Consider the following 26,256-nt stretch of genomic DNA (forward strand, 5'->3'; position numbering starts at 1 on the left):
ATTAGAAAAAATACAATAAAATGTCAATAGTGGGTATTACAGGGAGTTTTGTTTCTTCTTTGTACATTTAAATTTTTCTATAGTGAATAATAAATACTTTAAAAATCATTAAGTATTTTTAAAACTGTCACTGAAACATTTAATAACTCTAAGTCATTAAAGAAAACTACCAAATCTTCCATTGGAAACAGGAAGGAAGTTGGTATTTTGTGAAAATCTGTGATATATGAGCTTTATAATTCAAAGTTTTATATTTTCTGCCATAAAACTGTGTGTCTTTACTACTCTGATTTCATTTAAAATAATTTCATGTTGTTTGTGTGGGAGGAAATATGACTGAGAAAACCATGACCTAAAGAATATATTTTTGCCATAGAGGACGTCAATTGAAACAACTAAAAACAACTTCGATATCCTTAAGAACAAAAAGAAAAAATATCCACCAATGGTTGACCAGCTTTTGGAAACACCGAAGAAACACATATACTGAGAGTCTGCCTTATAGCCCCAGGGCCCATCATAATAAGAAAGAAACATAAAGATTAAGGCCAGAGGCCAGAGATTAGTTACATACCTCTTTTTCCAATATTCTAGCGACCTCACCAAGGGTACGATCTAAAGCAGAAACCTTATTGTTTGCCCATGAGCCACTGTCTTGTACTTGTAGTTGTTTTAGAAGATCTTTGGCTAATCGCTGAAGCCTTGGATACAAAATGAAAGAGAAGAATGGCATGAATGTATTAGACTATAATATTTCGTTTTCCTAAATATTTTTAAACAAAAGTTACTTTCATTATTGTATTAGAAACTGCTTCATAGAGCACCTAAGGGGAAGAAAAACAAACCACTCCTAAGGCTGGTATTATCCTATGTTCACAAACATCAATCTAGTCCTTGTGACACAAAATAGATCTAGAGGACAGTACTGTCCATTCACAGGATTAGCTGGAGCAATTGCTGCCATCAGTTTCCACGTGACCCTTAAACTAGAACAGAATTGGAGATGGGGAAAGGTGAGAGTATGATGGCAGAGAAAATGAGTATAAGACCCTGAGCAGGTTTTCATATTTTGATTTAAATCTTCAAGGTAGCCTTGGATACCATGTTATAAGCACTGTAAACTCTCAGAATATCAAACTCTCCATTTTCCCATTTACAGGCAATTTGGGGATTTCCTGCCACTGCTGATGTCATTTAGACAATAGAGCAATTATTTCCTTTTCACCAAGAATAACACATATTTCCTAGATCGTAAGATTCTTTAGTAAGGGGAACGTATGTAATATTTCTTTGAAGCCCTTACTTCTTCTGTTTCATATACCTTACTCTTTGATCAATCTTCCTCTCCTTTCAACTTACTTGCTTGAGTATCCTACCAGCAGATACTCACCAGACACTTTCCCAGATCTCTCCACTTTTCCCCTACGCATCATCTCCCTGTTGCCTTACTTCCATTTTTATCTATGATTGATTCCATAGGCCATCATTATAATCACTTTCTTGTAAACGTGTGCTACATTCCCTTTCTGTTGTTCTGTTACTCCTACAGCTAACCCCCAGCCATGGTAACAATCATTAATGTTTGTTTAGTGGGCCAGGCATCCCTCTCAGTGCCTTGCATACATTAATTTATTTAGCTGGATTAGTGAACATCTGCCTGCCTTTTCCATTTTTGATACTGAGAAACAGTCATACCATGCAAAAGACTGGTATGACTACAGATTCAGAATCTTACTAATATACGTTTGTCTAGTCTGCTCACTCTCCTACAAAGACTTGCTTCATATATTGCTCAATCTCCTCACAACTCCACCCATTCCTTTCTCCCCATTACTTTCACATATGAAGATCTTACATCTTATAGAGAAAATGGAAGCTACTGGAACCAGAAAATCTTTCTGCCACAAAATCTACAAGGATATCAGCACTTCACCCATACTCTCCCTTATTTCTCCTATTACAATCAAGGAAGACTGATTCCTCCCATGTAGGGCTAGTCTTGCCACACAGGCTCTGTATGCACGAGGTCTTCCTGGATCTAAATCCCGCTCTTCCTGCTTCAGTGTCTTTGCAAATGCTATTCATTCATTCCTCTGAAATGCTTCCCCCACCTCCACATTATCTAGAAAATTCCTACTTATCCCTAAGTTTTTAGGCCAAACATTGCTTTCTCTGATTTGACTATTCCTTCAAATCACTTATTACAAGTCTCTCCCATGCAGAGATTTACAACAGAACTTTTGGTAATGATGGGAATGTTCCATGTCTGTACTGTCCAACATGGTGGCTGCTAGCCAAATGTACCTATTGTGCACTTGAAATATAGTTAGTGTGACTGAGGAACTAAATTTTAAGTTTTATTTAATTTTAGTAATTTAAAAAGCCATATGTGGCTAGAAGCTATCATACTGGACAGTGCAGAAGCACAGTATTAACTTCATAAGACAGGGTTCTTTTCTTTTTTTTATTATTAATTAATTTATTTATTTTTGGCTGCATTGGGTCTTCCTTGCTGCACATGGGCTTTCTCTAGTTGCAGCGAGCGGGGGCTACTCTTCGTTGTGGTGCACGGGCTTCTCATCGTGGGGGATTCTCTTTGTTGTGGAGCACAGGCTCTAGGTGCGAGGGCTTCAGTAGTTGTGGCACGTGGGCTCAGTAGTTGTGACTCGTGGGCTCTAGAGCACAGGCTCAGTAGTTGTGGTGCACAGGCTTAGTTGCTCCGTGGCATGTGGGATCTTCCTGCACCAGGGATCGAACCTGTGTCCCCTGCATTGGCAGGTGGATTCTTAACCACTGCGCCACTACAGAAATCCCGAGACAGGGTTCTTGTCGACCCATTCACCATCTTATCCGTAGCACCTCTAGATAAGTACCCTCAATAGATATTTAATGATGAATGGTCTAAGAAGAAATTTCTTCTTTACATTAATATTAATAGTATCCATAACCTCATATGTTACAAAATGCTTTCATGTACATGATCATTTTTAGTCCTCTGAAAAACACTGTCCATCCCTGTTTGAAAAATGATGACGCCAAGGCTCAGGCAAATTAGGTGACTTTCCCAAGGCCTCACGACTGGTAAATGTATTATTGGGACTAGAAACCTAGGCCTTTAATCTTCAAATTTCATGCTTTGTCTCCACACCATATTAGTCAATTCAAATAAGGAAATTTCATTCACAAATGAATAATATCTTAAAATATAATTTCATCTAGAAATGTATTTATGTAAAAAAACTGAACTCCTCAAAGAATACAACAGTAATTGCAGCTCAAAAAGGCCCTGGTGAACTCCAGTTTAAACCTAAGCTATCCATATGAAGTTTACTTTGCTAAGTCAAGGAATAAATACAAACTCTAAAATCAGAAATACCTATGCTTAAACTCTGGCTCCAGAACATACCACATATGTAAACCCTGGGGAGGTTATTTATCTACTTTCAATCTCAGTTTCTTCAACTTGAAAGTGGAGATTTTATATATATATATATTTTTTTTTTCTTTCGAACTTCTGAAGATTAGAGATAATTAATGTGATGTACCTAACAGCATTCACTAAAGTAGACATTCAATAAATGACCAACTCTTATTACTATTCATTGACAGAAAGTCTCAACCTAACAAAAGGAAAAAGGGAATATAAAAAATACAAAAATAGAATAAGAGCAACATACTTCTTTTCTTCCTAATCGAATATGGGCTAGAGTCCCATCCGATTAAAGTTACTGACCTTATCATGTGGATGAATATTGGCAGCGAACTTCATTGTGTGACAGATAAGTAGCCACTTCAGCTTTTGGCTGAATAAAGCCTGCACACCATGTAACTGAATATCCAGCCATAGCAATGGATGCATATGAATCTAGCACTATTCTTACCAAGAATGCTCACATTCCACTGAAAACCAGGGGTATTTAGGGAGGCACAAGGGCCATTTTAATTCACAGAATACAAGAGGCTTGTATTTCACCCTGAGGTAAATCAAATCTGGGATTCATATGAACCTATCTTTCAAGGAAGAATGCCAAATCAAGGGGATGCTTAGGTAACATGAGCTAAACCTCTGTTTTATTCCCTGCCTCCAAAGAAGTACCACAAATAATACAGCCCCTCTCAAGAAAAACATTAGATTTTGATTCATACTATAAATAATGATAGAATGTCACAGGACTCAAGCCCTGAAAGCTGTATTTTCCCTACAGGGCAAGAACAGGAGCTGTTTAGAGGGTGCAGTTTTTATTAATACAGAAATTGCTATTTGAGTTACTTCTGGCATGTTAATTTTTTCTAGCATGAAAAGAAAACGTGAAGGATTCATAACTCCTAGCCTAGAACATGAGAAGTATCTGTCAGGTAAATGGCTTTATGGAGAACTTTTTAAGGTCAGATATTTTCTTCTCAAAACTTGAACAAATTCTAACAACTCTAAGTTCAAACCTGTCACTGGCAAATGTGAAACGTAAGGGCTTCTCTGTAAGGATCCCTAACTTTTATCACAGTCAATTTTGGGAGGTTCATTAGGATCATTGGGAAGATTTATAAAAGTGTAAGAAAGGGGACTGGGCCCACGTTAGGAACTAACATTGTTCTTCGGTGTGATGGACAGGAAGACATAAACATATTAACTTCTTTTTTCTTTCACCTCCTCTATTTGAAAGGTACATAGTCTAAATTTAAGGCTACTGGTTCCCCTTCCATTTGTAAATAATATGCTTAAGCCTGTATTTCTAAATGTAACAGCCTAAGAAATCCCCATATAAGATGAAAAAATCAGTGTGCATATATTGCCTCCTACATTGATCATCATTCATTGTTGCCAGCCAGCATCCTTTCCTGTGGAAAAAGAACCCATCTATCCCTTTCAGGGAACTACCTCACCTTCATACTTACATGGGTATACTAGATGTGCTCAATGCTATCAGGGTGTTGCTGCTCCCAGACCCTCATTCTTAGTGGAAAGATCTAGAAAATGTGTGTATATTATTATATAAATAAATATAAAAAATACATATAACTGGGCGCAGTGGTTGAGAGTCCGCCTGTCGATGCAGGGGACACGGGTTTGTGCCCCGGTCCAGGAGGATCCCACATGCTATGCAGCAGCTGGGCCCTTGAGCCATGGCCGCTGAGCCTGCATGTCCAGAGCGTGTGCTCCGCAACGGGAGAGGCCACAACAGTGAGAGGCCGGCGTATTGCAAAAACAAAAACATATAACTATATATATAATTATATATACAAAGAGTTGATGCTTGAGCAACAGGGCTTTGAACTGTGCAGATCCATCTATACGCAGATTTTTTTCACTATGTATGTCCCACAGGATTCAGGGTTGGTTGAATCCGTGAACACAGAACTTTGGAGGGGAAGGCCGACCGTAAAAGTTACAGGCAGATTTCTGACTGCTCGGAGGGCCGGCGCCCCAGCCCCCACCCTCACTGTTCAAGGGTCACGTGTGTGTGTGTGTATCCCTACACTTTACATCTATATTTATTTCTACTTATATACATAATGGAAAATACGAGTTAAAACCGATACCTACAATTCCAATTCACCACCATAGGATTTTCTATTCTCCCTGGGTCTATTTTTAACTCTCTTCTCTCATCCTTAATATATTTACTTATGTGAACAATCCACCTAACATATCATGCATCTTTCTTTATGCGTACTGTTATCTTCCTGCTTGGTCTCCAACTCCCTACTCTGGGCTCTTCTGCCATTCTCAGCTTGCTTGGGTTTCACACCCTTTGCAAGACTCCCCTGACAGACTGTGCCAGGATTACATTCCATGGATTACCCTCCTCATTTGGCTCTGATTCCCCACACCAGGCCATGGTGTCCTACCCCACATGGAAGCTCCCTGCGCTCTGCTTGGGCTCTGAACCGCCATACCTGGCGCCCCTCCTTAGCCTACTCTGACACCCACCGTTGTGCCACTGCTGCCTCCAGCCATCCAGCCAGTGCAGATGGTTGCTTGGTGCTCTCTCTTCTAGTGGCTTTAGGACTGAATTTTTCTGGAAAGGGAGGGGAAACTGGTGGAAGAGTCATTTTCATTTATTAGCTAGAATAATTTTATAAGGAGACATTTCTTTTCATCTGCTATTTGGTTACCAATTTCAATCAGTTACAATAATTATCCTTTTTGATGCTCAAATTGTCCTATTTTTGTCTATTAGTAAACTTTTCAAGTCAGCTCCTGAGTCTTTTGATAAAACACTAGCAGTCTTTGAGAGATTCCTTGCCATCTAGTATGACAGAGCATTCAGATCTAGCATTAGACATTTTTCCAAGAAGTTCTTGCTCCCTTTAGTGAGATATGCTCACTGCTACTGCATTGGTCATTGTTTCTAGGCCTCTTCAATCGACAGAGCTAGGAAATAAGTAAATGTGTGTACACACACATACATAATACATGTGTATCTATATATGTATATACACAAATACGTATACACACAAATATGCAGAACACTTTTTAAAAGATAAAATATCTCATAAATTCATATATTTCAAATTCAGTCCTACAGGGGTATTACCTGATCTCTAATGTATTACATCTATCTCCTTTCATCCAGACTGAGAATTCAGTTTCTCAGTAATACAGGGGATGAAAGAATGCTAGTCTCCATAATCTTCTTTACTTTATCCTTATTATTATGCACATAGACTCAGAATAACATTATCAATAATACCATCACCAATATAACTGGAGAATGGTTAATTTTTTAGAATATGTTTTCCTCATTCTCCCCAATATTTTTCTTATAGTTACACTATAAAAACAACTGAGATACAGTTATTACATAATATTCTTTTTCTTCTGGCCATCAGTTATTCTTAGTTCTATAAGAAACTATAACTTTACTATTCATCCCTAGTCTTTATGTTGATGTCTAATAATTTTGATTGTCTGAGGTTCATTCTCTCTTAGTATTTAAGATCCTCAAGAAAAGAAAATGTGGGTCAAGGATTTTGTAACTGGCAAAACTGATTTTTTTTTTTTTTTTTTTTACGGTACGCGGGCCTCTCACTGTTGTGGCCTCTCCCATTGTGGAGCACAGGCTCTGGACGCGCAGGCTCAGCGGCCATGGCTCACGGGACCCGCCGCTCCGCGGCATGTGGAATCTTCCTGGACCGGGGCACAAACCTGTGTCCCCTGCATCGGCAGGCGGACTCTCAACCACTGTGCCACCAGGGAAGCCCGGCAAAACTGATTTTTGAGGGCATAAAGTTATTGATAAGAAAGAGTAAGAACTAAGGCAACATTGTTCACATCAGCCCTTCTTGAGAAACCTACTTAAGAATGAGGTTCAGGTGCTTCTCTCAAATTGGTTCCCTGAATCTTCCAGTGAAAACCTGTTAGTTATTTTAGGGTTATCCTTTCCTAACATCTGTTATCCCAGTTGCTTCTCTTTGCTTTCTTTCACACTGATGTCATTACCATGCAGGTCTTGTGGCTATTTGTTCCCATCCACTTGCATTTCAGATTTCATGTAGATATCTGGCAATGCAGTGTTTTTTGTAAATGCTTCCATGGGTTTTGGGTTTTCTTTATTAGTTATCTGGTTTCTATATTAAAATTTGAAGATATTGAAAAATTATGCTTCTATTGCTACTGCCATTTTTCTAGACTTATAATTTAAAAGAATATCCTGGTTGCCCTGTGGCGAAGAGACTGTAGTGAACAAGGGCAGAGCAGTGTAGAACTAATTAGGAAGCTGCTACAATAATCCAGATGAGAGACACCGGTAGGTTAGACTACACTAGTTACTATGGAGGTAGTGAATAGTTGTCAGATTCTGAATATATTTTACAGATAGAGCCAATAGAATTTTTTGATGGACTGAAAGAGTGTGAGAAAAAGGATGACTCTAAAGATTTTAGATGTCTTAATTTAAGGATGGGCTTGCCATCCTTAAATTAAGATGAGCAAAAATATGAGGGGTAAGGTATGGGAGCAAATTTCAGGAGTTTGATTTTGCACATGTTCACTTGAGGCATCCAAGTGAACAGAGACATTCAAGTGGAAGTGCTAAATAGGAAGCTGGATATAGTGTTCTGGAGTTCTGGGGACAGGTCTGTATTGGAGACATAAATTTAAAGTCCATCCAGATACTAGATGTTTAAAGTCATGAAACTAAATGAGATTACCAAGGGAGTAATTCTCTATTTGAACTCTCAGGACAAAGGCATGTTAATGTCAGTGGTCAAAGAGACAAGAAACAACCAGGCAAAAGATACTGAAAAAGAGCATCTAGTCAAGTAAGAGGAGAATCCAGAGAAAGTTGTATAATAGATGGTTACATTAAAGGTCCCCCTTGAAGTATATCTTGCCAGCCATGACGTACATAGTCACCTCAGACAGTGACTACGGACTTGGCAAAATGACTTGCCTTGGCCAATGGGACATAAACAAATGTGACACAAGCAGAGGCTTGATAAGGCCTGATATCCTCTATGAACACTGATGCAAAAACCCTCAATAAAACAAGCAAAACAAATTAAACAGCATATTAAAAGGATTATACACCATGACCAAGTGATCTGTCATCCTCAAGGAGGCTGACCAAAGCTTCCTTATATGGCAGTCACAGGGGAGCAAGAAAGCAAAGTTGTGAGCAGAAGCCTCAAGACTTCTGGAGCCAAGGCTCAGGAGTCACATATTGCTTCTGCAGTAGACTGTGGATGAGAACAAGTCAAAAGGCCAGAACAAATTCAAGAGTAAGGAAAATTAGAGTCCACTCCTTGATGGAGAGGTGGCAAAGTTATATTGCAAAGGGATATGCCTCCAGGAATGGCTCAACAACTTCTGGCCATCTTTGCAAACACTATACCACATCATATATTAAATTTCCTCAAATTTTGGATCTATTTCTAGACTGTTTTAAAAAATCTATTCCATTAATTTGTATTATTATTCACATGCCAACACAAAACTATTTGGTGGATAAATTAGGAGTTTGGGACTAGCAGATACAAACTACTATATATAAAATATATAAACAACAAGGTCCTACTGTATAGCACAGGGAACTATATTCAATATCTTGTAATAAACTATAATGGAAAAGAATTGGAAAAAATATATATACTGGATCATTTTGTTGTATACCAGAAACTAACACAACATTGTAAATCAACTATAAATTAAAAAAATAAAGTACAACTTCAAGTGCTAGAACTTAATCATATACATAATGAATAAAAGATATCTTAACCGTAAACATAAAAGTGGACATCCTAAGCTCCAGATTCACATTGCCTTTCAATAAGACTACACCAGTCTGTACCCCCATCGGTAATATTATATAAGTACCTTTCTCTCACTGCACCTCTACTGGTAGTCTATTTGAGAGAAGCAAAATGATGATGTTTTTGTTTACTTAGCTATTACACTTAGTAATTACGCTTACACCCAATGGTGGAGTCTAAATCCTCATCTGTCAAGTGGCCCTTGCAACAATCTTGAATGAGATCTCCTCAGAGTAAGAACCAGTACAGCCTTGCCAGAACTTGTTTTGTTAGAATAGGGTTTCTTTACCTCAGCACTACTGATGTTTTGGATGTGGTAATACTTTGCTGTGGAGGCCTATCTTGTGCACTGAAGAATGTTTAACAGTATCCCCTGGCTTCTGCACGCTTGATGGCAGCTGCACCATTTTTCCAAGCTGTGATAACCAAAATATTATCACATACCCCTAGGCACAGACAAATGTCCTCTCGCAAAACCATCCCCAGTTGGATACCACTGTGTTAGCAGAATAAAATTCTAGGCATCAGATACAAAGTCCATGACCACAGGCATACAATGATGGTTCAGATAAGCTTTTGTTACAGGCAAAGACTGAAAAGACAAAGAACTAAAATGTAGGATAAAATACTCACTTTGCTTTATAGGGTGAGTCTGAGCCAGAATTTTTTGTTTCCAATAAACTCTCGTATTCCTTGGCCCTAAAGCGAAAAGAGTTTTATCACTGTTAGTTATTTTGCTGCTAATTTTTATAACAAAATAAAACGTTGGCTGTGTTTTTCCTCTCCCAGTACTAGGAACATTACCACACTAAGATTTCTGAGATTGCATCTTTAAATATTATAAATCTATCAAAAAAGACTAAAAAATACATATTTCCTCACAGGATATAAAACAGATTCATAAAAACACTTCTGAGTTTAGGGACATGGTACAGAATGGTGCTATTTTTCAGAAATGTTAAAATCATGATAATTAAATTTAAAACCATACTAAGTTTCTACAAGGTGGTTGAGGTGCCTCAGGAGGCATATAATGCAAGATTAAATACAGGTAAAGAATAGTCACTTAACTCTAGAGATAATTTTAAAAGGCAGTGGAAATGACTTGACCAGATACTCAAAGATTTGTTTTGTTCTGCTTTTGTTATTTATACTGACTAAATACCAAAAGTCTGCAAAAATCTGAGATAACACTCTTCTGCCATTGTCCAACTAAGCTCCACCTTGCCTGTAACTGTAGGTCACAGCCATCAACAGGTCACCAAACTAAGCAGATGTCACTACAGCAATCCATTAACAATGACTTAATTTGTCAATTTCCCTTTTCAGAGGAAAAAGAGAAAAATACTAATTTAAATATTAACCATTCATCCAAAGGGTTCTAGTCTCAAATAATTAGTCCAGTGACCTATGAAAGAATTAGTCACAATGTACACCAATCCATACAGCAATGACAGGTGAAAAAATAAAAACTGTTTCATAAAAAACCTGAAAGATGCAAATTACAACACACCCAATGAGAAAAAAGCAATCTAGCATAGGTTATGCTTGGGAATGAAGAAATAACTAAATTAGAATTAAACATTAAATTATGTATTGTTTCAACCTACGTGTGCTCATTGCTATCAGCCAAAATATTAAGGCATATCAAAATGGGGAAATAACCGCATTGTAGTTGCAAGTAATTGTGACCTCATATGAAAGGTGGGGAAAGTAACAATTTTGCAGGATTGAATATGTTCCAAGAGCTGTGCCAAGGAGCTACACATTCGTTGTCTCATACAGTCTTACAAACTCAATATATATATTGTCCTCCTTTTACAAAAAAGAATTTGAGGCTTAGGAAGATGCCAGTTATATCAAGACATATATTTTATCTGAGCCTTCAAGTGGAAAAAACTGAATACATTCTCCCATTCATGCACACCTAACTAGAAAAATACTACCCAAAGAAATCCTAACTTTACCTGGAATGGTAGTTAACCACTTTTTCCTAACTTGAATCTCGCCTTGATTCACTTTTAGCAATCAATTAAATATTTATTTCCAGAGCCCCTACTCTGTATAAACTAGAGTATGGGGGGATAATGAGAGTTATATATATATCAGGGATGGGGTATATATATATATATATATATATATATATAGTGGGAATATTCAATGTATTTATTCTCCATAAGGAGGAGGAAGATACAGCATTAAAAGATACATAGTTCTACAAAGCTGAGTAAGTGACTCATGCGTACTGTCACAAGTGCTCTTTTCCACCCAAGATGCTAGGGGGAGTTTCCTCAAGGAAATGGAAAGTGTACCTGCTTGAAAGATAGGTAGCATCTGAATACATGAAAAGAAAATGCCATTAATAGGGTATAGAAGTGAGCAAATAATGCTAGACATGGGAAAAACACAGGTTTTGCTTAGGGAACAGTGTACAGATCCCTTTTGCTGGAGCAAAAGATTAAAATGTGGGAATAATGAGAGATAAGGCTGAAAACGCATTATTTCAGAAACTCTATGATTATTAAATTCTGATTACTTACTCTTTAAGATAATGACCCACTTTATTAATATTTTAAATTTATTAGTGTTGTGTTGTATACTGCATTCCCTCACTTTTAGTCTCCTTGTCATCGTGGTTGTACTCTTTCTTAGCCATAATGTGGGATATTTATTTACTCCGTTTTATTTTTTGTTAGCTTTTCAGAGTTTACCAATATTCTCCAAGAATTAGATCTTATCAACTTCTATTTAATTTCCATTTTTATCTTTATAAAGATATAGTACATTGTAAGTGCCATATGTATATTTGTTAAATAAAAATAAATACATCTATAAATAAAAATAAATACATCCTATTTCCCATGAAGAAGATATGAATATTGTTCTAAACCTTGAGTTGTTCAGACCACTACTACTTCAACTGATAAAATAATTTAAGGCTAAAATTTCATTCTGAGTAAAGTTTTGACCATACTCCATAAGTTTCATGTTCTCATTGTCACAAATTTCAAACAGTTTGTATTTCCATTTTGTCTTACTCCTAAAAACTCTTACTTCAAATAATGTTTTCTGGCCCACTCCCACCCCTTGGTTCCGAAGTGTTAATTTTTTTGTCTTTATAATTCTTTTTTTCATTTTTGGGTCAGCTTTATTGAGGTATAATTTACAAACAATAAAAACTTTAAATTTTAAGTGTATAACTTGATGAGTTTTCACAGTTGTGCCTACCAACATAAGTGAAACCACAATCATGATATAAAGCATTTCCACCACCCCACAAAATTTTCTCATGTTTTTCGGTAATAGTTCTCTTCCCCCTGCCCCCACCTTCTTGTTCCTAGGAATAATCCATCTACTTTTTCCCAGTATAGATATCTGAATATCAAATTACTACAATCATACATACTTTCTTGTGTCTGGATTAATTCATTTAGAATAAATCTCGAGATTCTTTCATAATCAAATATATTATTAGTTAATTCCTTTTCACTGCTTTGCAGTATTCTATTGTTTGGACACCACAATTTATCCATTTCCAGATGGATATTTTACTTCTTTCCAATCTGGGGCTACTATCTACTCTAAACATTTGTAGACAAGTCATTGCATGGGCAGATGTCTTAATTTCTTTTGGATAAATACCTAGGAATGAGGTTGCTGAGCAATCTGATAAGCATGTGCTTAACCTTAAAATACAAAAATGTTTACCAAACAGGTCACTCCAATTTGTACTTCTACCAGCAAAGAATGAGAATTCCAGTTGCTTTAATCCTTGAAGAGTGTCTTGCTTAATTTCTTTATACCTGTGAAGTTCTCATATTTCCTTTTGACTTCTAACTTCATTTCCTTGTGGTTAGAGAAGATATCTTGCATGATTTCAATATTTTAAAATTTATGGAATCTTGTTTTGTGGTCTAACGTATGATCAGTGCTGAAGAGTATTTCATGTACACTCGAGCAGAATATGTATTCTGCTGTTCTGGGGTAGAATGTTCTCTATTCATCTGTTAGGTTTAGTTAGTTGATGTTGTTCAAGACTTTTATTTCCTTGTTGATCCCCAGACTGGTTGTCCTATCCATTATTAAAAGTGGGGTATGAAGTATCCAACTATTACTGGTGAACTGTCTATTTCTCCCCTCAATTCTGTCAGTTTTTCCTTCATATATTTTGTGACTTTCTCAAGTCACAAAGGTGACTTGAGACAAGGTGCATATATGTTTGTAATTGTTATGTATTTTTGATGGATTCATCCTTTCATCACTACGTAATATCCTTCTCTCTTTATTGTACAATTTTGGTCTTAAAGTCTATGTCGCATGATAGCAATATAGTTACTTCAGCTATATTATCTTGCAGAGGGTACTCTTTGCATGAAATATTTCTATCCTTTCACATTAAACCACTTGGGTTCTTATATTTGAAGTGAGTCCCTTGTAGACAGCACATAGTTGAATGATTTTTAAAAATTCATTCTGCCAATTTGTTTCTTTTACTGGTGTCTTTAATGCAACTATATTTAATGTGATTACTGATAAGGACAGATTTACTTCTGCCATTTTGCATTTTCTGTATATCTCTTTGGTCCCCCAATTCCTTCATTACTGCTTTATTTTGTGCTAAATATTTTCTAGTGTACCACTTTCATTCCCTTATCATTTCTTCAAGCATATGTATATACTTATTTATTTATCTATTGTTTTCTTAGCAGTTGTCCTGAATTATAATTAACATCTTAATTCATAACAATCTAGTTAGAACTAATACCAACCTAGTTTCAGTAGTATACAAAAATGTTCCTATATAGCATTTACCTCCTTTATGCTATTATTATAGGTCATTTCTTTATACATTGTGTGTCCATCAACATAGGTTTATAATTGTTTTGTGTAGTTCTCTTTTAAATCAAATAGGAAAAATGAGGAGATACAAAAATACTACATTTACACTGATTTATACATATATAGTTACTTCTACAGCATTCTTTATTTCTTTGTGTGGATTCAAGTTACTGTCTACTGTGTTTTTATCGCAGACTGAAGATTTCCGTTAGAGCTTCTTGAAGTGCAGGTCTACTAGTGACAATCTCTCAGCTTTTGTTTATCATGGAATGTATTAATTTCTCCTTCATTTTTGAAGTTTTGCCAGATATAGAATTCTTGGTTGACAATTTGTTCTGCTTTTGTGTTTTTCTACCAGGAAACTGAATATGTTTATCCTACTGCCTTCTGACCTCTATAGTTTCTGATGAGAAATAAACTGTTATTATATTGAGGATGTTTTACATATGAAGAATTGCTTCTCTTTTGATGTTTTCAAGATTCTCTTTGTCTTTATCTTCCAATGTTTGATTATAATGTGTCATAACGTGGATCTCTGCATTTCTCCTACTTACGAGTTTGTTGAACTTCCTGGATCTGCAGATCATATCTTTCATTAAATTTGGAAAACTTTCAGCCATCATTTCTTCAAATGTTATCTGCCCTTTTCTCTCTCTACTCTTCTCTGGGACTCCCCTTATGTATATGTTGGTATGCTGGATGGTGTCCCACAAGTTTTTGAGACTGTATTCAAATTTTTCCCCATTCTTTATTCTTTCTCTTCCGTGGAGTGGATAATCTCAATTGAGAATCTTCAAGTTCACTGACTCTTTCTTCTATCTGCTCAAATAAGCTGCTGAACCCTTCAAGTAATTTTTTTTCACTTCAATTACTGTACTCTTCAGCTACAAAATTTCTATTAGTTCTTTTAAAATTTTTATCTCATTATTAACATTATCCAGTTGGTTACATATCATTCACATGTTTTCCTTTAGTTCTCTGAGTATATTTAAAAAATTTTTACGGCTTCCCTGGTGGCGCAGTGGTTGAGAGTCCGCCTGCTGATGCAGGGGACATGGGTTCGTGCCCCGGTCTGGGAAGATCCCGCATGCCATGGAGCGGCTGGGCCCATGAGCCATGGCCGCTGAGCCTGCACGTCCAGAGCCTGTGCTCTGCAATGGGAGAGGCCACAACAGTGAGAGGCCCGCATACCGTAAAAAAAAAAAATTTTTTTTTTAAATCTTTGTCTAGTAAGGCCAATGTCTGGGCTTCCCCAGGGACACTTTCTATTAATTTTTTTTCCCAGTGTATGGGCCAATTTTCTTTTTTTTTGCATGCCTTGCAACTGTTTCTTGAAAACAAGACATTTTAAATATTATAATGTGACAACTCTGGAAATCAGATTCTCCTTCCTCTCAGGTTTTGTTTTTGCTACTTGATGTACTTGTACATTTGTTTAGTGAGTTTTCTGAACTAATTTTCTAAAGTTTATATTCTTTGTCATTATGGCCCCTAAAGTCTCTGTTCTATTACTTTAGCAATCAATTAGTGATCCAAGAGATTTCTTTAAACACCACAAACAATAACATCAAAACTCCTAATCTAGTCTTGGTAGATGGGCTCTGTGTGTGTGTTGGGGCAAGCCAACAAGACTCAGTCAGGCAGATTAAAACTCTACCTTAGCCCTCACTTCCTGCTTGCATAAAAGACTAATGGTCAGGACCTTCTTGGGTTTTTTCTGATCATGTACCCATCCCTGGGCATGCATATGGCCTTCTAGATTTCTCAGAGTACGTGGGAGGTTTTCAAAGCCCTTGTTCCCCAAGGCATCTCAATCCTCAGCCTTTCCCTGCAAATTTTTTGATTAATTATTTACACTAATTGTATACCCTTGCACTGGGCACCACCAACTAATACATTTGCCTTTAAATTGTTTTTGACAATCACCCCCAGGTAGCCTCCTCAGCTCTGGGAGGATCCTGAGTTATGTAAAAGGAAGACAAACCCTTAGAACTAACCTTTCAGAGAACCATCAGTCAGGTTAAAACAACTACAGTTCTTTGAGTACAAGGTTTGTTCTGCTCCCTCCATTACTAAGTACCTGTAACAGGGATGCTGGGAAGTTGAGACATGATCAGGGTAAGTTAAAACACCCCTAGCCTCTTTTTTTAAACTGAAGTATAGTTAATTTACAATGTTGTATTAGTTTCAAGTGTACAGCAAAGTGATTCAGTGATATATATATAGAGATAGATAGATTTTTTTTCAGATTATTTTCCATTACAGGTTATTACAAGATACTGAGTATAGTTCCCTGTGCTATACAGTAGATCCTTGTTGTTTATCTATTTTATAATATATAGTAGTGCGTATATGTTAATCCCAGACTCCTAATCTATCCCCCAACCCCCACTATCCCCTTTGGTAACCATACATTTCTTTTCTATGTCTGTGAATCCATTTTTGTTTCATAAATAAGTTTGTATCATTTGTATCATTTTTTAGATTCTACATATAAGTGATATCATTTGTCTTTCTCTGTCTGACTTGTGTCACTTAGTATGATAAACTCTAGGTCCATTCATGTTGCTGCAAATGGCATTATTTCATTCTTTCTTAAGGCTGAGTAGTATTCCATTATGTATACACCACATCTTCTTTATCCAATCCACTCATTTGTCAATGGACATTTAGGTTGTATCATGGGGTATTCCTCTGTGGGTTAATCCTATATGGAACTCTCTGTACTTCCTGGACTTGGGTAACTATTTCCTTTCCTAGGTTAGGGAAGTTTTCAGCTATTACCTCTTCAAATATTTTCTTAGGCCCTTTCTCACTCTCTGATCCTTCTGGAATCCCTATAATGCAAATATTAGCGTGCTTGATGTTGTCCCAGAGATCTCTTAAACTGTCCTCATTTCTTTTCATTCTTTTTTCTGTTCAGTGGCAGTGATTTCCACTACTCTGTCTTCAGCTCACTGATCTGTTCTTCTGCCTCATTTAGTCTACTATTGATTTCTTCTAGTGTATTTTTCATTTCAGTTATTGTATTCTTCAATTTTGTTTGGTTGTTCTTTGTATTTTTTAATTCTTTGTTAAAATTTTCTAATTTCTTGCTCTGTGCATCCATTCTCTTCCCAAGTTCTTTGATCATCTTTATGATCACTACTCTGAACTCCTTCTAGGGTTGACTGCCTATCTCCACATCACTTAGTTCTTCTTCTGGGGTTTTATCTCATTCCTTCATCTGAAACATATTCCTCTGTTGTCTCATTTTGTCTAAACTGCTACTTGTATTTTCCTGTATGTGGTAGGTTGGTTAAGTTTCTCAACCTTGGAGAAGTGGCTCTCTGTAGATGTCCTATGCAACCCAGCAGTGCAAACCCCTCTCATCACCCAAGAGCCAGGGGCCAGCTGGTCCCAGGGTAGTGTCTGGTCTGGATTTGTGGACTCAGTCTGCAGGCTGTGGGAGTGTAGTTTTCTTGCTTCTGGTGTCTGCCCCCTGGTGGATGAGGCTGGTCTAAAGGTTTGGGTAGGGTTCCTGGCAGGAGGGGCCAGTGCCTGCCCCACTGGTGGGTTGAGCTGGGTCTTGGTCCTCTGATGGACAGGGCCGTGCTAGGGGCATGTCTAGAGGTGGCTGTGGGCTCAGAGAGTCTTTAGGCAGCCTGCTTGTAGATGGACACATCCCCACCCAGTTTGTTGTTTGGCCTGAGGTGTGTTGTTTAGCACTTGAGCCTACAGGCTGTTGGGTGGGGCCAGGTCTTGATGCCAAAATGTCAGACTCCAGGAGAGTTCTTGCAGATGAATGCTCCCCACTGTGTCCGCCACCAGTGTCTCTGTCCCCAGGGGGCCACTGCCACCCCGACCTCCACAGGAGACCCTCCAAGACTAGCAGGTAGGTCTGGCCCAGGCTTCTATCAAATTACTGCTTTTGCCCTTGGTCCTGGTATGAGTGAGATTTTGTGTGTGCTCTTTAAGAGTAAAGTCTCTATTTCCCCCAATCCTGTGAAGCTCCTGCAATCAAGCCCCACTGGCTTTCAAAGACAAATGCTCTGGGGGCTCTTTTCCCTGGTGCTGGATCCCTGGGCGGGGGGGCCTAATGTGGGGCTCAGAACTCTCACTCCTGTGGGAGAACCTCTGCAAATATAATTATTCTCCAGTTTGTGGGTCGCCCACCTGAGAGATATGGAATTTGATTATATTTCAAGTCTGCCCCTCCTATGGGTCTAGTTGTGGTTCCATCCTTGTATCTTTAGTTGTAGAGGATCTTTTCTGGTAGGTTTCAGTCTTTTTCAATGATGTTTGTTCTGCAGATAGTTGTGATTTTGGTGTGCTCATGAGAGGGGGTGAGCTTGGGGTCCTTCTACTCTGCCATGTTGGCCACTCTCTTCTCTCCCTTAATGAGGTTCATCTGATTTTTCTTTCTTTTTTTTTTTTTTTTGGTACACGGGCCTCTCGCTGTTGTGGCCTCTCCCGTTGCAGAGCACAGGCTTCGGACGCGCAGGCTCAGCGGCCATGGCTCACGGGTCCAGCCGCTCCGCGGCATGTGGGATCTTCCCAGACCGGGGCATGAACCCGCGTCCCCTGCATCGGCAGGCGGACTCTCAACCACTGCGCCACCAGGGAAGCCCATCTGATTTTTCTTAATTGCCTTTTCCCCCAGTAGCAGTAAGCCTTTGATCATTTCCTGAGTTCAAAAAAAGTTGATTCTGACTGTTTTTGCCAGTTGATTCATTATTTTTATGGCAATATGGACTCTTGGAGTTCCCTACCCTACCTTTTTATTCACATCATTCAGGATTTTTAAAATTTTAAATAAAAGACCTTAATTCATATTTACATTATAATTGATGTGTTTAGCATTATTTCTGCCATTTTATTTTTTAAACCAACTTTGAGATATAATTCAAATACCATATAATTCACCCATTTAAATGTGTAATTCAATGTTTTTAAATATATTCATAGGGTTGTATAGCCAATCATCACATTCTAACTTTAGAAGATTTTTATTTTCCCTGAATAAAATCCAGTAACCTTTAGTACTCAATCCCAGTTTCTCTCCTCCTGCTCACATCCCCAAGCAACACTAATCTGCTTTTTATCTCTATAAAATTTTTTATCCTGGACATTTCATATAAATGGAATCATAAGATACATGACCTTTTCCTGACTGGCTTCTTTCACTTACCATAGTGTTTTCAAGTTTCATCCACATTGCAGCACATGTCAGTATTCATTCCTAAATACTATTTCATTGTATGGATATATCAAATTTTGCTTACCTATTCAACAGTTGATGAACATTTGGGTTGTTTCCACTTTTGGCTCTTATGAATAATGATGCTATGAACATACCTGTACAAGTTTTATTTGACCATGTTTTCAATTCTCTTGGGTATAAATCTAGGCATGGAGTTACTAGGTCATACAGTAATTCTGTGTTTAACTTTTGGGGAACTAACAAACTGTTTTCCAAAGTAGACAGACCATTTTATATTCCCAACAATAAGGTATAAAGATTCTAATTTCTTCACATCCTTGTTACTGTCTGTCTATTGAATATAGCCATTCTAGTTGGTGTGAAGTGGAATCTCACTATGGATTTGACTTCCCTGATGACTAATGATGTTGAGCATCTTTTCATGGTCATACTGGCCATTTGTATACCTTGTTAAAGAAATGTCTACTCAGATCCTTTGCCCATTCATTATTGGTCAGTCTACCAAGGCAAAAGAAATAAAAGCAAAAACAAACAAATGGGACCTAATCAAACTCAAAAGCGTTTGCATATCAACAAAATGAAAAGACAACCTACTGAATGGGAGAAAATACTTGCAAATGATGTGACTGACAAGGGGTTAATATCCAAAATATACAATCAGCTCATACAACTCCATATCAAAAAAACACACAACCCAATCAAAAAATAGGCAGATGACCTAAATAGACATTTTTCCAAAGAAGACATACAAATGGCAAACAGGCACATGAAAAGATGCTCAACATTGCTAATTATTAGAGAAATGCAAATCACAACCACAATGAGGTATCACCTCACACTGGTCAGAATGGCTAATATCAAAAAGTCTACAAAAAGTAAATGCTGGAGAGGTTATGGAGAATACCGCTGGTAGGAATGTAAAGTGGTGCAGCCACTATGGAAAACAGTATGGCGGTTCCTTATAAAACAAAAAATGGAGATACCATATGATCCAGCAATCCTACTCCTGGGTATATATACAGAAAAAACAAAAACAAAAACTGTAAGTCGAAAAGGTACATGCACTGCAATGTTCACAGCAGCACTATTTAGAAAAGCCAAGATATGGAAGCTACTCAAGTGCCCGTCAGTGGATGATTGGCTTAAGAAGATGTGATATATATAGATATAGACACACACATACACACATACACACACATATGCAATGGAATATTACTCAGCCACAAAAAAGAACAAAACACTGCCATTAGCAGCAACATGAATGGACCTAAGGAATATGCTTAGTGAAATAAGTCAAACAGAGAATGACAAATACTATATGATATCACTTATATGAGGTATCTAAAAAACAATACAAATAAATCTATATACAAAACAGACTCACAGACACAGAAAACAAACTATGCTCACCAAAGAGGACAGGAAAGTGGGAGTGAGAGACAAATTAGGAGTGTTTGATTAACAGATACAAACTACTATACATAAAATAGATAATTAACAAGAACTTACTATATAGCACAGGGAATTATACCCAATATCTATAATAATCTATAATGGAATATAGTCTGCAGAAAAAAACCCAAAGACAAATCAATATGCTGTACACCTGAAACTAACACAATATTGTAAATCAACTACACTTCAATAACAAAAAAATTACTCTGAGCATTAAACACACAGTATATAAAAAGAATGACATGGTAACTATTCTTACTAAGAGTTTACAGGGAGGAGAGTAAATAAAAATTTTAAAAAATAAATAAGGTAATATCTGAGAATAAGATATCCTAAAAAGAGAATAGAGTAATTAATATACAGTGGCTGATTATATGTATGTGTGTCAAGGAGGTGAAGGATTTATAGAGCACAATGAAGGAAGGCCTCTGAGAAGTAAGTCTTTAAGCAGAAACCTGAATCAAGTGAAAGAGCCAGTCACAGGGAAATCTCGGGGAATTTCAGGCTGGCTAGAGGGAACATCAAGTGCCAATACACTAGGGAATATTCAAGGAACAGAATGGCAGCAATGGTAAAACGAATACAGAATTATGCTTATTATATAAACATGCTACTCCATTAAAAATGCTTCCTTGAAAGTCATTAATGATCTCCAGTATTACCAAACACAATGGCTTTTTCTCTGTATTCATTCTCCTTGAACTTTCTGACTATATTTCACATCTCACTATCAATGCCTTTTTCATGCCCTCATCTCCTTTCACTTCCATTTAACAATTATCTATTGTTACTATTGCAATTTTAATATTATAATAATGAATGCTAAATATATAATTTTAACTTATAGTCCAAATTTCAAACTCCTGAAGCTCTTCACTTGGAAGCTCAACCTTCACCTTGTTCTCTATATCTTTAAAACCAAAATCATTCTTAACATTGTACATCCACTTACCTATATTTTTCAATAGTACTTGGGACTAATATTTCAAAATTATTTTCTATTCTTCATTTTCTTTCCTCAATATTATTATCAAATCACTAATCTTAGATTAAAACATTTCTTGATTGCTTTCTTTAAATTTATTGTACTATACACTGTAATGTCAGCCCTATCACTTCATGCCTGAGTTAGTAAAATAATCTCCTATGCACCCAAACTCTCAACCTTCTAATCCTACCTGTATAGCACAGGTGACAAATCTTCCCAAGTCATTAATTTCCTGATGTTATTCCCTTGGCAATCTATGTTAGTTCTTTCCCAAAAGATATAGTCAATCTTCTAACTAGCATTCAAGGCTCTCCATAATTTGACCCTTTGCTACTTATTCAACTTTATATTCTCTGACATATCAACTGCATTTTATAAATTTGGATTTGCACAGTCCACTATCGAGACATTTTCACCAGTTAGGATACTGCTAGCAGGGAGCAGTACAGCTTAATACCTGCACAGATTAATGCAGAAGGCAAGAAACAGGAGGAAATTATTACTTTTACAAAAATAAACTTCAACTGAAAAGAATAAATAGGCATTTAACAGGCTTACGAATGTGGACACTGTCTACCAGTTCCTCTGGGATATCACTTGGAGAGCTGAAACCTACTTGCTGTATGCTCAGCCACATCATCTCTGTGCCCCTATTTCTTTTTTTCCCCCAAGTTTACTGAGATACGATCAACATACAGCATTGTGTAAGTTTAAGGTGTACCAAGTGATGATTTGATACACATATATACAGTGAAATGATTACCAAAATAAAATTAACACCTCCATCACCTCACATAATTACCATTGTGTGTGTGGTGAAAATATTTAAGATCTACTTCCTTAGCAACTTTCAAGTATTAAAATATAGCATTGTTAACTATAGTCACCAGCCTGCACATTAGATTCCCAAAACTTGTTCATCTCGTAAGTGGAAGTTTGTTCCCTTTGACAAATATCTCCCCATTTCCCCCACCCCTGAGCCCCTGGTTACCACTGTTCTAATCTCTACTTATATGATTTTGACTTTTGTAGGTTCCATGTATAAGTGAGATCATATAATATCTGTCCTTCCCTGTCTTACTACTACATAGTAAAATGCCTTTGGGGTTCCATACATGTTGTTGCAAAAAGGCATAATTTCGTTCTTTTTTATGGGTGCTCCCTATTGCAATCGAGGACATACATCAGCATACAGCTAGATGCTCTAAGGACATCATCAACTTCTTCCTGCCTCCCTCTCTCACATAATCTATCTCAGATTTCTTTCTTGTATCTATCTACTCCTCCACATGTCTGTGCCAAACATTCTGGCATTTAATTTTGATCCTTACTGAACCACTGTCTAACTACTTTATGTGAGGAAGTTTTTTTGTTTATTTCTAAGTATGGCCTTTAGAAAGCCATTGTATTTTGTAAGCCTAGTTTTCCGCATTTGTAAGATGTGGGAATACAACTAGCTAATTTTTTTTTGCGGTACGTGGGCCTCTCACTGTTGTAGCCTCTCCCGTTGCAGAGCACAGGCTCTGGACGCGCAGGCTCAGCGGCCATGGCTCACGGGCCCAGCTGCTACGCAGCATGTGGGATCCTCCCGGACGGGGGCACGAACCCGCGTCCCCTGCATCAGCAGGCGGGCTCTCAACCACTGCGCCACCAGGGAAGCCTCTACTAGCTAATTTTTAAAGGTCTTTTCTAGCTCTAAGATTCCATGATTCTAAATTCTTATAAACAGTAGGTACAAATTTGTTAGGTAGGGACTTCCCTGGTGGCACAGTGGTTAAGAATCCGCCTGCAGGGGACACGGGTTCGAGCCCTGTTCCAGGACGACCCCACATACTGCGGAGCAACTAAGCCCGTGTGCCACAACTACTGAGCCTGTGCTCTAGAGCCCGTGAGCCACAACTACTGAGTCCACAGGCCACAACTACTGAAGCCCATGCACCTAGAGCCCATACTCCGCAACAAGAGAAGCCACCACAATGAGAACCCTGCATGCTGCAATGAAGAGTAGCCCCCGCTCGCCGCAACTAGAGAAAGCCTACATGCAGCAATGAAGACCCAACACAGCCAAAATACAAATAAATAAATAAATTTTAAAAATTGTTAGGTAGATTAGAAGTAGTTGCGAGCCTGCTAAAATGTGGATTCCTCACCTAAAACCAAGTTAATCAGAATCAACTGGCTGAAGCCCAAGAACCTATCTTTTAAATAGGATACCAAGTGATTCGGATGTAAGGGGTCAAAGACTACAGTTTGAAAATCATTGTCCTGTTTCATGATTTGATCTATATTAACAAAACAACATGAAACTTATCATTTATTGAGTTATCTCTTAGATACTAGGCCAGCAGATTTTAGAGTATGATGTGATACCAGGGGGTCTCGGAGAATCTTTCAGAGGTACAAGGTAAAAACTCATTCATTCTCATTCTCTTACAAGCATACAATGGAGGTGAGACTATATGGCATGTGATTTAAGAATCCACCTCTATTTTTTAAGCCAGACATTAAGAAAATTAACATAACTCTTCTTACTAAATTTTTTGCTTGTTTTAGAAAAGTTATTGTTCATAAATTTTTTTTTCATTTTTAGACCCTTTGTTTTATAAATTATGTATTTGCTTTGTCTAGAACTCACAGAATTATGTTCAAGACCAAGGGGGACAGTCTTTTTGGTTTGCTTCTGGTGCCTGGGCGTATTCATGGGCTCTCTATTCTGTTCCATTGATCTATATGTCTGTTCTTGTGCCAGTACCATACTGTTTTGATGACTATTGCTTTATAGTATGCAGTTGGCCCTCTGTGTCTATAGGTTCAACCTCCATGGATTCAACCAACCACAGACTGAAAATATTAGAAAAAAATATTAGACAATATTAGACTGAAAATATTAGAAAGTTCCAAAAAGCTTAAATTCGCTGTGTGTCAGCAACTATTTACAAAGCATTTACAACTATTTACAGAGCATTTAAATGGTATTAGGTATTATAAGTAAGTTAGAGATGATCTAAAGTACATGGGATGATGTGTATAGGTTATATGCAAATAGTATGCCATTTTTATATGGAGGACTTGAACATCCACATAGTTTGGTATCCACAGGGGGTCCTGAAACCAATCTCCTGCACATACTGATGGACAACTATAGTTTGAAGTCAGAAAGTATAATACCTGTAGATATTTTCTTCCTTCTCAAGATTGCTTTGGCAAGTGTCTATTGACAGATGAATGGATAAAGAAGATGTGGCACATATATACAAAGGAATATTACTTAGCCATAAAAAGAAACGAAATTGAGTTATTTGTAGTGAGGTGGATGGACCTAGAGTCTGTCATACAGAGAGTGAAGTAAGTCAGAAAGAGAAAAACAAATACCGTATGCTAACACATATATATGGAATCCAAAAAACAAAAAAAGGTTCTGAAGAACCTAGGGGCAGGACAGGAATAAAGACACAGATGCAGAGAATGGACTTGAGGAGGGGGAAGGGTAAGCTGGGACGAAGTGAGACAGTGGCATGGACTTATACATACTACCAAATGTAAAATAGATAGCTAGTGGGAAGCAGCTGCATAGCACAGGGAGATCAGCTCGGAACTTTGTGACCACCTAGAGGGGAGGGATGGGAAGGGTGGGAGGGAGACACGAGGGGGAGGAGATGTGGGGATGTATGTGTATGTATAGTTGATTCACTTTGTCGTAGAGCAGAAACTAGCACACCATTGTAAAGCAACTGTACTCCAATGGGGACTTTAAAAAAAAAAAAAGATTGCTTTGGCTATTCAGGGTCTTTTGTGGTTCCATACAAATTTTAGGATAATTTGTTCCAGTTATATGGAATATGCTATCGGTATTTTGATAGGGATTACATTGGCTCTGCATATTGTTTTGGGTACTATGGCTATTTTAACAATATTAATCTTTCAATCCATGAGCACAGTATAACTTTACATTTATTTATATTATCTTTAAATTCTTTCATCAGTGATGACCAGTATTTATCTTCTTGCTTAAATTTATCCCCTGATAGTTTATTCTTCTTGATACACCTGCAAATGGGATTGTCTTCTTTTTTGTTTTTGTGGTATGTGGGCCTCTCACTGTTGTGGCCTCTCCCGTTGCGGAGCACAGGTTCTGGATGTGCAGGCTCAACAGCCATGGCTCACGGGCCCAGCTGTTCCACGGCATGTGGGATCTTTCCAGACCAGGGCACGAACTCGTGTCCCCTGCATCAGCAGGCGGACTCTCAACCACTGTGCCACCAGGGAAGCCCGGGATTGTCTTCTTAATTTCTCTTTCTCATTGATAGTTTATTATTAGTGTATACAAATGCAACAGATTTCTGTGTATTAATTTTGTATCCTGCAACTTCACTGAATTCATTTATTAGGTCTAATAGATTTTTGATGAAGTGTTTATGGTTTCCAATTCATAGTATCATGTCATCTGCAAATATTGATAGTTTTACTTCTTCCTTTCCAATTCAGATGCCTTGTATTTCTTTTTCTTGTCTGACTGCTA

General features: G+C 37.6%; 1 protein-coding gene across 2 annotated transcripts in view; it reads right to left on the minus strand.

Moving 5' to 3' along the window:
• Positions 1-26,256, minus strand: part of SCAPER (S-phase cyclin A associated protein in the ER) — a 493,827-nt gene that overhangs the window by 225,921 nt on the left and 241,650 nt on the right. For both annotated transcript variants that reach the window (XM_030874887.2, XM_030874885.2), the window contains exons 22-23: positions 9,886-9,951; positions 575-701 (exon numbers count right to left, since the gene is read on the minus strand). In XM_030874887.2, coding sequence (XP_030730747.1) covers positions 575-701; positions 9,886-9,951 — 193 coding nt within the window. The remainder of the gene's footprint in view (positions 1-574; positions 702-9,885; positions 9,952-26,256) is intronic.

This window comes from Globicephala melas, chromosome 2 (genome assembly GCF_963455315.2).
Source record: "Globicephala melas chromosome 2, mGloMel1.2, whole genome shotgun sequence".
Lineage (NCBI taxonomy): Eukaryota > Metazoa > Chordata > Mammalia > Artiodactyla > Delphinidae > Globicephala > Globicephala melas.